This window comes from Myotis myotis, unplaced genomic scaffold (assembly GCF_014108235.1).
Source record: "Myotis myotis isolate mMyoMyo1 unplaced genomic scaffold, mMyoMyo1.p scaffold_m19_p_1, whole genome shotgun sequence".
Lineage (NCBI taxonomy): Eukaryota > Metazoa > Chordata > Mammalia > Chiroptera > Vespertilionidae > Myotis > Myotis myotis.
Window position 1 is genome coordinate 184,774,967 of NW_023416313.1, and position 14,471 is coordinate 184,789,437.

At 33.5% G+C, this 14,471-nt stretch overlaps 1 protein-coding gene across 2 annotated transcripts in view; it reads left to right on the forward strand.

The window, feature by feature from the left end:
* ATL1 (atlastin GTPase 1) overlaps positions 1 to 14,471 on the forward strand; it is a 55,071-nt gene that overhangs the window by 29,067 nt on the left and 11,533 nt on the right. For both annotated transcript variants that reach the window (XM_036306436.1, XM_036306445.1), the window contains exons 6-9: positions 1,192 to 1,242; positions 3,825 to 3,881; positions 11,878 to 11,970; positions 13,053 to 13,191. In XM_036306436.1, coding sequence (XP_036162329.1) covers positions 1,192 to 1,242; positions 3,825 to 3,881; positions 11,878 to 11,970; positions 13,053 to 13,191 — 340 coding nt within the window. The remainder of the gene's footprint in view (positions 1 to 1,191; positions 1,243 to 3,824; positions 3,882 to 11,877; positions 11,971 to 13,052; positions 13,192 to 14,471) is intronic.

The following is a 14,471-nucleotide window of genomic DNA, read 5'->3' on the forward strand; positions in this document are numbered from 1 at the left end:
TATCTTTTTTCTTTCACTGCCTTTTTTAAAAGTATTTTCTGTGAGGTATATTGTAGGCTTTATAAGTTGTCCTAAAGTACTTGGAGAATTTTTCTATAGTAATAGAACACATAGCATAAAAAAATTTTAAACCAAATTAAAATTATTTTCTATTTACTGTAAAGAGCAAGAAGAGATAGTAGACAAGAAACAGTTAAAAAAAGGTAAGATAGTTTTAAAAATTAGGGAAGACAAAGTGGTTAGGATGAGTAAGTGAAGGCTAAAATTATAAGCAAGTAGAGAAAATGGAGCTAGTGAACTGGCAGTAAAGGCATGGTGTAAGGGTAGGACAACCGTGAGAAGGTTGATAGAAGGAAGGCTGAAATTTTTTTTTAATAAAGGACTTTAAGATAAAAAGCCATGATTGTAACTTATAGTTGACTAGCTTTTAAAATTATACTTCTTAAATGAGTAACCCTTTAAAATACCGACTTACCTAATTTCTTCATAATTGACAATATAACCCATTTATGCAAGCCAATTAAAACCAGATTAACTTTGCCTTTGTAATATTTATTATTTACTATGTATATTTTACCTGAAGACATTCAATATTTTCACTGAAAATGTAAGTCTTTTTAGTAATGACTATTTCTTACTATCTGAGAAATGATCTATTTAAAAATATATTATCTGTAATAATACATAAAGATACACATATCCTTAAGTTTTCTTTGATGTTACTGATATTTATTCCCCTCAAAAAATGTCACTTTGATACAGTGATCTGTTCATGAAGTAATAATGCATACGTTTATGGGTGTGGACATAATATTCAGAACCTAACTTCCATGTGATGAAACTTTCTGTAGACATAACTCAGATAACCAGTTGTGAAGAAGCCAACATAAAATTTTAAGAAAACTTTATGGGTTATTCAGATTTAGATTGCCATTATTTATATGCAGAAGTGTTTTATTGACTGGCTGTTGAGTTCATAAAGTATTTTTAGTATTCTGCCTCCAGGCCGGTGGCTATTGCATTTCTAGAACAATTTTATGATCATTGTACATTATAAATATCATTATGTAAGAATGTAAGTTAGAGAGTTCACATTTGTGATAACTGATATTGAGACAAATAGAGAATGACAAAGTAGTACTGAGGATGATGCTAATTATTTCCTCGTTTTAACTTTATTTCTTAATCAAGGTATATAACTTATCCCAAAATGTCCAGGAGGATGATCTTCAGCACCTCCAGGTAACAATATTTATAATCTTTTTTAATATCTGGTAATCTTTTAAGCATGCATAGTGGAACTTCAGGAGGATTTAGAAACATAACCAAATGGAGGTTGTCCTAGTTCCAGGCTTCTTGTTCCAGCCTTGCATGGTTATATTCTGTCTAACTCGGTTTCCAAACTCCTTTGTTTCTGTAAAATTACTTGCTATTGACCTGCATCTGAAACTACGTGGCAAGTTAGAATAGAAAAATGATCTTTGGTTTAAAAATGACCCAAAATATGAAGTAGAAGTCGTAAGATCAAGGATTTAATAATTGCTAGTGTGATATTAGTTGTATGCCAGTTTTTCCCCATTGGACCATTTTATACCTAAGAACTATGAGAGGTTTACCTGATGATAACTCATAGAATTCTATTTTAGATCTCAAAGAGACCTCAGTGACACCTAATTTATACTTCATATTTTATACATGAGGAAAATTTGGCTGAAAGAAATAAATGACTTGCCTAAATTCTTGTGGCTAATTAGTGGTAGAGTGGGAGTAAAAATATGGTTATCTGACTGGGCTTAGTGTTTCTTCTATTCTCCAAGCATCATTTAAATCTCAAGTAAAAGATTAGGTATTCCTAAAGATACTTCAGATCTCTGTAACACTCTGCTCCCTTTCAATTCATGTTATATTGGTTACATAGGAAAGCCTATTGTTTCTCTGATAGTTGCCATCTGTATATTTTGTAGAAAATTTTGCTTTCAGTATATTATTTAGTTTTTGCAATAAGAGCCATGTACAAATTTAACAGATAACAAGATGATAAAACAGGGTAATCTCTAATGCCAGAAAAATCATTTGAGTTTACAACCAGTATTACTCCCAAATATATTTATTTTCTTCTTTTTAAATCAGTTTTTTATTTATTTTATTTTTTTATTGATCTTAGAGAAAGGGAGGGAGAGAGGTTGGGGGAGAGAGAGAGAGAGAGAGAGAGAGAGAGAGAGAGAGAGAGAGAGAGAGAGAGAGAGAGAGAAGAGAGAGAAGAGAGAAGAGAGAAAGAAAGGAAACAGCAATGTATGAGAGAAACATCGATCTATTGCCTCCCATGCATGGAAACCTGGGTCATGTGCCCTGACCAGGGAATCAACCTGCCACCATTTTGTGTAGGTGACAACATTCCAATCAACTGAGTCACACCAGCCAGGGCTAAAATATATTTCTTGTACATCTCACTGACCATTTATGACAAATAGGCAATATGCTGAGTAAGTGTTAAATTTTTGTTGTTATTGCTCTCTTTTTTATTTTAATTTGTGTTTTTATTTGATTTGATTTGTGTTATATATTTCTTATACAGTAATAAGTACAATAATTTCTTCAAGCATGTACTGTTCAATACCAGTTTTAGGGATTTCTTAAAGAAGGACTGATTTTGGATTTTTATATTGAGTAAATTATATTTTTTGAGATCACTTAAAAAATTTCCTGTAAATGACAATATCTCAGTCTTCCTCAAAAAAGATTGTGAATTCAATTTATGTTAGTAGATAAGTCTAATGAGAGTGTTTAATCCCTGACCAGCTGCCTTTTGTTTATTTTTTAAATATATTTTTATTGATCTCAAAGAGGAAGGGAGAGGGAGAGAGAGATAGAAACATCAATGATGAGAGAGAATCATTGAGTGGATGCCTCCTGCATGCCCCCTACTGGGGATCGAGCCTGTAACCCGGGCATGTGCCCTTGCCTGGAATCGAACCCGGGACTCTTCAGTCCACAGGCCAACGCTCCATCCACTGAGCCAAACCAGCTAGGCTCAGCTGCCTTTTAAATATGATATTCCAGACTTTCATTTAATCACTCTAATCAAATAACTAGTAATTACCCTTTGCTTTCTACATTCCCATAGCCCGCACGAAGCGGGGGAAAGGATGGTAATCCTCTGTGTCAGCTTTCTTCCCCAACTCTGAAAAGTCACTGTGGCTTGTTAATCTTGTATATTTAGTGGCATTTCCTGTGCACACATGGGAAAACCCACTTAGCCACTCTGGATGAAACTCTCATCAGAGGCCCAATCACAGTCACCCTTAGGTTGTGTTCGCCAAAACCTTCCATTTCTAGCAACATAAAAACTGCTATGGTGCCTCTCAATTGGGCACATAAAAAATATTAGCAGTGTATTTGATGTTTTAATTTTTAAGCCAAATACCTATATGACTTTGTAATAATCCAGGCCATTGTGTGTCCTCAGGCAACAACACATATATATCCTACATAATTTATTGCTTCCTGGTCTAATTATGCAAGTTCTATTTTGAAAGGTCATTTAACATGTTTCTCCCCATTGTCCCTACAAAAACTGTCCTATATTCCAGATATAAAAGATGTTAGCTTTAAAATGAAAACTTTATTTTTAAAATATCTAATTACTATACTGTTTTATCTAATACTTAGTTCCTTAAAATGATTATTGTAATCTTAAGAATATAGTATTATCTTATAGCTTGGGGAACAATATGAATGGAAGAAAGGCAAAAAGTAAAACTTTGCAGATACTGAAGTTTTCTTTGTGCATGTGTGTTTGTATGTGTGTGTGACTTTCCTTCTAGCTTTTCACTGAGTATGGCAGACTGGCAATGGAGGAAACATTCCTGAAGCCATTTCAGGTAAGTTGGGGTTAACTGATGATAAATTCCTATCAAAATTTCCTGAAGACCATAGCAGGTATTTTAATTAATTGTGAGGGTCTGTTTCTCTTTTAAAATTTCACTTCAGAAGCACTTTTGGATACCCATTTAATGCTATACGATGCAAGGAGAAGATAGAAATGTGGAAATAAAAATTTAACAAACTGTTTTTTAAAAAGGGGGAAGGAAAAATAAAAGAATGAATAAGATATTTTGGTTCCTGCAAAAATATCAGGTTTTCTCCCCTGAACCAACCCTAGAGATGTCATAAAAAAATAAACATACTATGGAGTGAAAAAGTTGCCTCTTAAAGACTATCTACAGTATGATGGCATTTTAAATATAGCTCATAAATGAGCATAACTAAATTAATAGCATATTGTTTAAGAATACATATACATATGTGTTAAAACTATATTGAAAGCAAAATTTAAGGTAGTGATTACCACTGGAGAGGAGAAATAGGGATACACCAGGGAGGGATACACAGGAAGCTTCACTGTTTTGGTATGTTCAATTACTTAAGTGGGTTTGTGGATTCACAGGTTCATTTTACTAATGTGCATAATAATATGCATATAAGTTATTTTGTAGGTGTCATATCATAAAAATTTTAAATCTTAAAAAGTCAATAATATGTCTCAAAACAGCAATTACCAACTAACAAATGTAAGTTATTTTGTGTGTATGCAGTTTTTTTTAAGTATACAATTCACCATAGCAAAAAACACACACAAAAACTTTGATAATTAACGCCCATAATATAAAGACTTTTATGGAGAAAAATGCAAAGATTTATTAAAGATCATAAAGGGAAATTTGTATAAAACATATATTTCAGATAGGATGATTTAATGTTGTAGAGAATTTAATTCTCCCCAAATTAATCAATAAACTCAGTGCAATTTTAATTAAAATTACCACCGAATTTCTAAAGAAACTCAACACATTGTGCTATAACTTCTATGGAAGAATTAAGTTCTGCTTTTATTTAAATCAGTTTTTAAAAAGAAAATCAAAATTGGAGGATTGAATACACATTAAGAAACCATACAAAATGAAAATGGTGTGGTCCTGCACAGATACAAGAAAAAAGCCCAATGGAACTAAACAGACACTGAATATATCCCTATCTATAATAATAAAAGTGTAATATGCTAATTAGACCAGATGTCTTCCGGACGACCTTCTGGATGAAGCCGGGGCTGCGAGGGAAGCCTGGGTCCCTGGTATCAGAGGGAAGTTGGTACCAGCAGTGGGGGGAAGGAAGGTCTACTCTTGCATAAATTTTGTGCATCGGGCCTCTAGTATATATAGAAACCTGGTATTCAACAGGGGTGGTGTCATATACCAGTAGCAAATGGATGGATTAATAGCTGAGATTTGGAAAAACTAATTCACTATTTGAAGAAAAAGTTGAATTTCTGTTAAACACCATATAGATTAGTAAACTCCAATTGGATTAAAGAACTAAATATGAAAGTTAAAATTACTCTAATAGAAGAAAATACTGGAAAATATCCTTCTGAACTGGGGTGAAGAAACATTTATATACTAGGATTCTCACAAAATAAACCATGTAGTGAAAAATTGATGGGTATTATTACATTAAAATAGAGTATTTCTATTTATCAGAGGACTCTATAAGAAGCAAAGTGAACAGATTGGTAGAAGATATTGACAATGCCAAAGTCAACAAGGACTTAATATGTAGAATACACAAGGCAGTTTTACAATTAAGTAAGGACATTTTGCCAATTAAAAATAAGCAAAGGAACTATGACACATTTTTAGAATGGCCAAATTTCAGAGCATCAACACCAAATGCTCCACAAAAGAGGATGTGGAGCAACAGGTACTCTCATACATTTCTGGTGGGAATTTAAATGGTACAGTCACTTTGGAAGATAGTTTGGTGGTTTCTTACAAAATTAAACATTCTCTTATATGAACCAGTGATTGCACTCTTTGGTATTTACTCAAAGAAGTTGAAAACTTACGTCCACACCAAAACTGGCACACAGATGTTTGTAGCAGCTTTATTTATAACTTCCAAAAACTTGGAAGCAGCCAAAATGTCCTTTAATAGATAAACTGCATATATCCAGACAATGAAATATTCAGCGTAAAAAAGGAAATGAGTTATCAGTCTATGAAAGAGACATGGAGAAACATTAAATGCACATTACTAAGTGAAATAAGCCAATTTGAAAAGGCTACATATTGTATGATTCCAACTATATGATATTCTGGCAGAGGCAAAACAATGGACACAAAGATCAGAGGATGGTGGGGGAAGCGAGGAGTGGAGAAATGAATAGGCAGAGCACAGGGGATTTTTAACGCCATGAAAATACTCTATATGATATTGTAACGATGGGTGTATGTCATTATACCTTTGTCCAAGCCCATATCATGTACAACACTAAGAATGAACCCTATGGATTTTGAGTAATTATGATGTGACAATGTAGGTCCATTGTTGATGAAAAAAAGAATGCACCATTCTGGTGGGTGATATTAATAAATGAGGAGGCTGTGCATGTGTGGGGACAGGTGATACTTGCCAATACTCTGCACTTTCCTCTCATTTTTCTTGTAAACCTAAAGCTACTCTAAAAATAGTCTTATAAAACATTTAAAATGATAAACTGTACTTGATTTTTAAAAAACAGGCAAAAGATATGCAGACAATTCACAGAATGAAAACCTGATTGGTTAACACATTTTTGAAGGATGTCAGGTCTCATTGATAATCAGATAAAAATTAAAATAATGAGATACCACTTTATACTTTTTAAGTAGCCAAAAAGTGGAACATGGGGTTAATACCATATTATAGCTACAATTTGGATAAATGGGAAAGCCAGGACCTATTGGTGAAAGTGCAGATTGGAGCAGGGGAAATGTGTAAGGATATTGACTGGAGCATTGATAGAGAAGTGGTAGTGGGAAGTTAGAGGCAATTTAGATGTCCATCACTAGAAGAATGGATACATAAGAGCATACTCTGGAATATTTTGCAACATCCAAAGGCAGTGAACCAGAAGTATATGGAGTAGCATGAATAATAGAGTGTTTAAATTGATACTGAATTGTGCAGAAGAAATTTGAGATCTATAACACACTATTTATGATTATTTAAAACACTCTAGATCAGTGGTTCTCAACCTTGGCTGCACATTAGAATCACCTGGGAATCTTTTTAAAATCCTGGGCCTCATCCTCGGAAATTCTGTTTGTTATGGGGTGAGGCCACAACATTAGTAACAAAGAAACAGAATTTCTGGAGGATGAGGCCCAGAAATCAGGATTTTAAAAAGATTCCCAGGTGATTCTAATGTGCAGCCAAGGTTGAGAACCACTGCTCTAGATAAACAAAATATATGTATTAGAGTTGAGAACAGAAAATTGAGAGATGGAAATGGGGGTCTGGGAAAAATATGATAAAGAAAAAGGGGCCTTCGCATGGAGAGATGATGGTATGCTGTGAGTGAGAGTATGAATCTCTCCCCCATGGCTTGGGGAAGCAGGTGGGGTAAAGTAGAATAAAACCAGTTCTTGCTTACAATCTTCTGTATGGTTTACAATACCTACTAGATTCTGTTGTCTTTTTAAAAAGTATTTGTCAGGCTGATAGTTGAAGTGTTGTATGGTAATTAGGCTACTTGTTTTGACTTTTGTCTTCTCTGAACCTGTTACTCTCAGGACCCATTGGCATAGACTGGGGAACTGCATTGTAAATTCTGGAAAGGAATGTTAAGTCTTATCAGCAGGCATCACTTCTTCTTACACTTTGCCAGATATACTAAAGTCAGAGAGACCAACCAATGCTCAGGAGGGGGGGTGGGGGGGGGAGAGAGAGAGAGAGAGAGAGAGAGAGAGAGAGAGAGAGAGAGAGAGAGAGAGAGAGATTGAGATTGAGAAAGTCATAGAGTTACTGCTTGTTGGTAAACTGTTGGCTTATGAAATGTCAATGAAAAAATTATGACTAAATAAGTCAACTAACTCCTAAACATGTTTGGACGTGTAAATCTAAGTATCTGAAATTGAATTGAGAAACTCATTAAGTAGCAAACATGGCTTCCAACACTATTTAATAATATTTAAGATTAAAACAACCAAATTCAAACCAAAAAATACTATACAACATGAAATTAAAAGATAAAATACAAATATATTAAAATCTCAGAACATGTAAGATAGCAGCAAAATATTTCACATTTAAATTAGCATGGAGGAAAAAATCTAAAATAAAGTAATTTTGAAATAAAAGTTGTTAATTCAGCAAGCTTTCTTAGCAGTTCACTTCTGTCCTCTTCCTCACTCCAGAAAATTCACTGTTTTTTTCTATTGTGAACCAGTGTTACCTCAATAACCCACATAAAACATGTATTGATATATCCTACATGTTTGTAATATTAATTGCTATGTAATATATTTTCATATTAATATGCCATAATTTGTAAAGTCATTTCACAATTGTTGAGCATTTGGGGTTTATTTCACTGTTACTCATAGTAGTGCTAGAACACTGATTTTTAAAATAATTTCCTAAAGGATTAGTCTCCAAAGGGAAGTTAACAAAGGTTATTTTATACTTTTCATGTTTTTAAAAATATATATGGTCATTTATAGGATATACACAGCATCCTTTGCCCCAGTTGCCTTCCTGAATTTAATTCATTCAAAAAACAGTATTTATGACTTCAAATGTTTTTATTTGAGAAAATCAAGGTAATTTATAGTCTTGATTTTTATCTTTACCTACATATATATATGAACAAATCAAGATTCATCAATGTTGAAAACTGATGGCTTTTGAAATAAGGACCGAGATTCATAGAATTCCGTACATGATAAATGTAAAGCATACAAATTGTCCAGGGTGAGGGTGGGGCCAATGGGTGTGCTTTTATTAGCTGGCTCATACCAGTTCACAAGAGCTAACTAGTAAACATTCAGGAATTATGTAAGCCAATTATTAAACAGTTAATAGCTTGAAATCAGCCATAGTGCACATACAGAAATTGTCGAATGCTACAAATCAAGGTGTTGTGTTGTTGTTGGAGAGGTAGTTTACTAGCACATCATTGGATGGGAACAATGGGCATGGAAATAGGGAATCTGACACTGTAGATAGATAAATAGAATATAGATTTTTGATTTGAAAAAATAAGACTTCATATTTGATCATATTCTACACATAGTCCTCATTATGTCGACTTGGGAAGGTGTCCAGTGAAAAAGACCAAGAAATGAAACTAAAATCTCCCAAGAAAAATGCAAAATATAGCCAAATCCACATATTTGGTTTCATTTATCCTAGTTCATGAACTTCTATTTTGTAAAAGTTGCTTCATAGCTAACCTCTATTTTCAAAATACATGTTCTAGGTGTCATTGTTCTGAATACAAGTTGTTATATTTTATTTTGACAAAAATTTTGACAGAAATTGGCATATAATTAAAGATAGTGGATATGGGTACTTTTAAATTCTCCTCTCCATAAGAATATTTTCTTTCCCCACAAGAACCCACAAAACAAAACATGAAGAGAGGCTCTACCTTAGTGAAACAAGAAATATCCGTAAGGCAAACTAAGAAGCATTCATTTTTAAGGAAAGAAGATGTGAGCCCAAAATTTTATATCCAGCAAAATTGACTTTCAAGTATAAATGGCACAAACTGTTATCAACATGTAAGAATGAAAAAAATAGTGTTCCCATGAGCCCTTAATGAGAATTCTACCAAAGAATGCACTTCAGATAAGCAAAGATGACATAACTTCGATCAAATCAGAGATAATCATATACTATGTGCCTCCTGATAAAAGGACACTCTGCTTCCCATAGTCTTGCCAAAGAAATAAAACCTGTGTCAGACCAAGCCTCTGTCTCTAGCTGCCAATTTGCAGGAAACCCAGAGGACAAAAGAACATGTTGAACTGCTCCATAAATATGCAGTCAGCAAGGTCCCAGTTATGGGAAACTCTACAGGTCAAATTCCTAAGTTCTTTAACAGATGAACTGTAAAGGGGAAAAGGGGTGGAAGAGGAACCTGTAAATTAAATGAGAATTAAAAGACATAATTTTTAATGGGCGAGTCTGAAAGATTCAGTTAGAAACTCAGAAAATATAAACTTTGTTTAAAACATTGATTTTAGAGAGAGGAAGGGAGAGAAACATCGATGCGAGGGAGAACATTGATTTGGTTACCTTCCATAAGCTGGGTGTGCCCTGACTGGGAATTGAACTGGCCACCACTTAGTGCAAGACAATGCTCTAACCAATGGACAACACTGGCCAGTGCAGAAAATGTAAACTTTTAGAAGGATCATTTAAAGATAGCTAATTTTATAAAATATGATTTTTTTCTTTATTACCTACATTTTTTTCAGAAACAAAAATTGAAATATCTTATTCTAATTTACAAAAAGCATATTTTAATCAGCCCTTAGATCGTAAACTACATATTTTATACTTAAACTTTGAGGAGCAGTACAGCAGGGATTTTGAAGTAAGACCCAAGTTTACTACTAATTCTTTCATCTCTGGCTGTGTGAGTTTGAGCAAGTTACTTAATGTCAGATGAGGGTGGAGGTGATTTTTATATATCTCTTTTGAAAGGAATAATAAAGTATAACCGATCTCTTAGGGCTGCTATAGAAATATATGAAATATCATGTGTACAGTTCCTGGTATTGAAGCTGGCATATTATAGGCTCTCAATAAATGAAAGCTAATACTACATTGGTTTCAATAGGTCTGGGGTGGAGCCCAAGAATTCTGTACTTTTAAAAAAGCTTCCCAAATGATTTTAATGATTGTTCTAATTTGGGAAACACAGTCACTGATAAAATCCTTCTGGATGTGAACAAATATTTAACTTGAAGGATGATTATCTATGATTTTCTTAGAGTAGTGGAAAAGCTGGAAAATATTTATGAGAAGGGCAAAATAAATTATGGTCTATCCATGTGCTAAAATACTAAGTTGCCATTAAAATAAAAATCATATAGCTAACAGAGCACTAACTAGGTATCAGGCACTATTCTAAATGCCTATATATTATCTCATTTATCAGTCCTGTGAGGTGGGTCTATTATTATCTCTAATTGACAAATGAGGAGGCTAAAAATGTACGTAACATTACAAATAAAAATTGTGACGCTGAAACATTTCTAAACTATCAATAATAATAAAATGTTTTATAATAAGAAATTGGCTTTTTTAGAAGAAAGACTGAGTTAGCTTTCTAACAAAAAATATTTCAAAATAATCATATGAAGAAGTGATAAAATCATTTGCAGCCAAAAACTGTAGAGGGCAAAATATATTATAAAGGTATGTTAGTTATTTTGCTGGTGTGTGTGTGTGTAAGAGAGAGACTCGTCAGCTTTTTGAATTAGTAATTTATTTTTCTCATTCTAAATAAATATTCACTTTTAAGCCCAATTTTTTATGCTTTTTCTTATTGAGCCTTCCCCCTAGAGATTGTGTAAGATTCAGGCCCCACAAAACCCAGATTACCACCCCTTTTTATACCAGTTATGCATAATGAGAACTCCTATAGAAGAGAGTGGGACACATGTAATGGAAGAAAAATATCTAGAGAGTAATAGAGGAAACTTTCCTCAAATAAAACTTGAATCTTCATAAAAAGCTGTTTGAAAACCACCAAGCTGAATGCATCCCACCAAGAAATGAGACAGAGTTGCCCTCAAATTGGCTCCTAAATTGGCACTATGTAACTATGATCAGTTTTGGGGCAGCTTTTGGTTTACACTTAGTGGAAATAGGTAGGATGCTCTAATAGAGGAAAGACTACTCAGAAACTGTCAAAGATTTTATGTTTGCTTTAATTCCACAATGTGGTAAAGAACATTTGAATAGTATTCTTTAATTGGTTTCAATTAAAAAGCAGTGGGAGGCAACTTAGAATCTCATCAATTCTTTCTTTGAATTATTTCGTAGAGTCTGATATTTCTTGTTCGAGACTGGAGTTTCCCATACGAATTTTCATATGGATCTGATGGTGGCTCCAAATTTTTGGAAAAACGCCTCAAGGTTTGTTAGATATTTAGGTGCATGAAATTTCACCATTAGTAATCTAGAATTATTTTTGTTGAATGATTTGCTGAACACTTAGTAGCCAAATTCTCATTTGACCCTCATAGTGTCTCTGTGAATAAACTAAGACAGATGCTTAACAAAATACTTTCAGAATTACAATTTTTAAATATTTTCAATAATTATGATACAGATAAAGAGTTCTTTTGTAGGTTTCTATAAAACAATGATTTATTCGAAAAAACAAAGCTTTTAATTTGAAGAATTAAGTTAGTTCAAGACCACAGTTTAAATATCTGGATTCATGTTTTAGCAGAGGTTTAAAAGTCAATTTAACAAAAATATCTAATTTTGAAATCCCCAATCTTGTAACATTTTGCTAGTAGTTCACAGAAAGTAAAATTAGAAGACTTTCCATTTTTAATGTCATGATAGTTTAATATTGACTGATTTACATTGAATAGATATCACACAAAAATACCTACTGAGAAGTCCGAAAAAAAAGATAAAAATAATTTCCTTTATAATCAGAATTTCTGAGCTTAACTTTTTAGGTTTATAATTACTTTTAGGGTAATTCGTACTATTAACTGTCAAATACATGTAAAAAAAAGTGCAACTTAGCTTATAAACACCTACCTATTCAGATGCTTTCCTAGAATTTGAATGTATACCTACCAGGTGACAAGAAGTTGTTTTGAGTATCTCCTGAAAAGGGAGGAATATTTTATGATCTATTCATGTCTCCTGTGAGTACTTTGAATTAAAAAAGGAATTTGTAGGAATTAGCTAGAGTAAAACCCCACTAATATGTACTAAGAAAAGGGGGGGAAGGCCCATCTGAGTTGGCATAAGAATAGACATTTGTTAACTGTATAATAATGCCATATTTATGCTATACAGTTACTTAGGTATGGCAGTGTGGCAGGTTCACCCAAGATTTTATTCTTTAATATCAGCCCTGACATGTCATTTTTATAATTGTGGGCCAAGATAGAAAATATAAGATGCCACAGACTTCTTTGAAGTTCAGTTTATATTGAAAGTCATTTAAACTTCAGGATGATTTACTACTGCAGGTCTCAGGGAACCAGCATGAAGAACTACAGAATGTTCGAAAACACATCCATTCCTGTTTCACCAAAATTTCCTGTTTTCTGCTACCTCATCCTGGCTTAAAAGTAGCTACCAATCCAAACTTTGATGGAAAACTGAAAGGTTTGTCTGTCTTTTAATGAATATGTTTATATCACTTAGTCCGATATAAAAATATCATTTATCCGCTGGGCTTATGACTGCTTGTTCATTCACTAACGTGAGGCTGATGATTAGAAATCGTCAGAATTGTGATTCCTGGGCTGGTGCTAGAGCGCCTCCTTGGTGAACTGTGGGAATCTGTGGCTGCTGAATATGTACATTGAGAAAAGAGGCTAAAGTTAAACCCTGAGTTCACTTGGGAGGCAGTAGCCCTCACCTTTTTGCAGAGGTTCCTGCTCACCTTTGTGCATTGAGAAATGCTCCTTAATGTCTTCCTGTGTAATTTTTCTTATTTACATTAAAGGGGAAAATAGATGTCTACATTCCTGGGATGTTACATTCAGTTATATAATTAGAGATTGAAATATCTCATGGTACTGAATCCAAGTCCTTTAAAACTGCTACTAAAGAATTTAATTATAAATTATTAAAAGCTTCACTAAAAAGGAGATCCTCTCGAAATGAGGAACAGTTTTTTAAAAACCAAAGCACTAGAGTGTTTTTCAAATAGTATGTATTAATAGCATGTAATTCTCTCTTGAACAGAGGCATGTCTAACATTTTAAGATTCCCAAGCAAGAATTAATGATAAAAAAAGAGATTCCAAAGCAACTCAACTTGTTAAAGAGGGCGTGGAAGTAGGATATGGGGAAGCAGAAGTTAATCTTTCCTAATAGATAATTACCAGGCCTTTAGATGTTTGCTTGGTAGTAATACAATGTAGTACAAAGACATTTCTGACTTTTTTTACTTGTAAGCCTAGCATTGAGTACACCACTAAAGTTCAGACATTTACTAAATATAAGGTGGCCGTTCCGCATTGTGCCAGGGCTGGTGAGACAGTGACATACATTTTTCAGCACAGTTGTTCTGAAAGGGCTTTCAAGTTACTTTTTTAAAAAGGACAACATAACTTATATCCAGTTTTATAGAACTGGCAGTTTTGAAAAGCAAACCTATCCCCCCACTCCCAAACTGATCCATGGTATTTACTCTCAGATACTTTATATTAGCTATGACAGTTAGTATCATAAATAGAATCCCAAAATTTTCAATCAGCATTGTTTTTATACATGTTTTAAATGATCTTACCTTTATATAACAGAACAAATAGCAGTAGGCTATTAATGCATGGATTCCAGGATCCTACAATTTCTTATGAATTCCAATCTACGAGTGAACACACAGACCTCTTGATATTATGCAATTACTTAATGGCTTCCCTGTATTTTGAATAAATT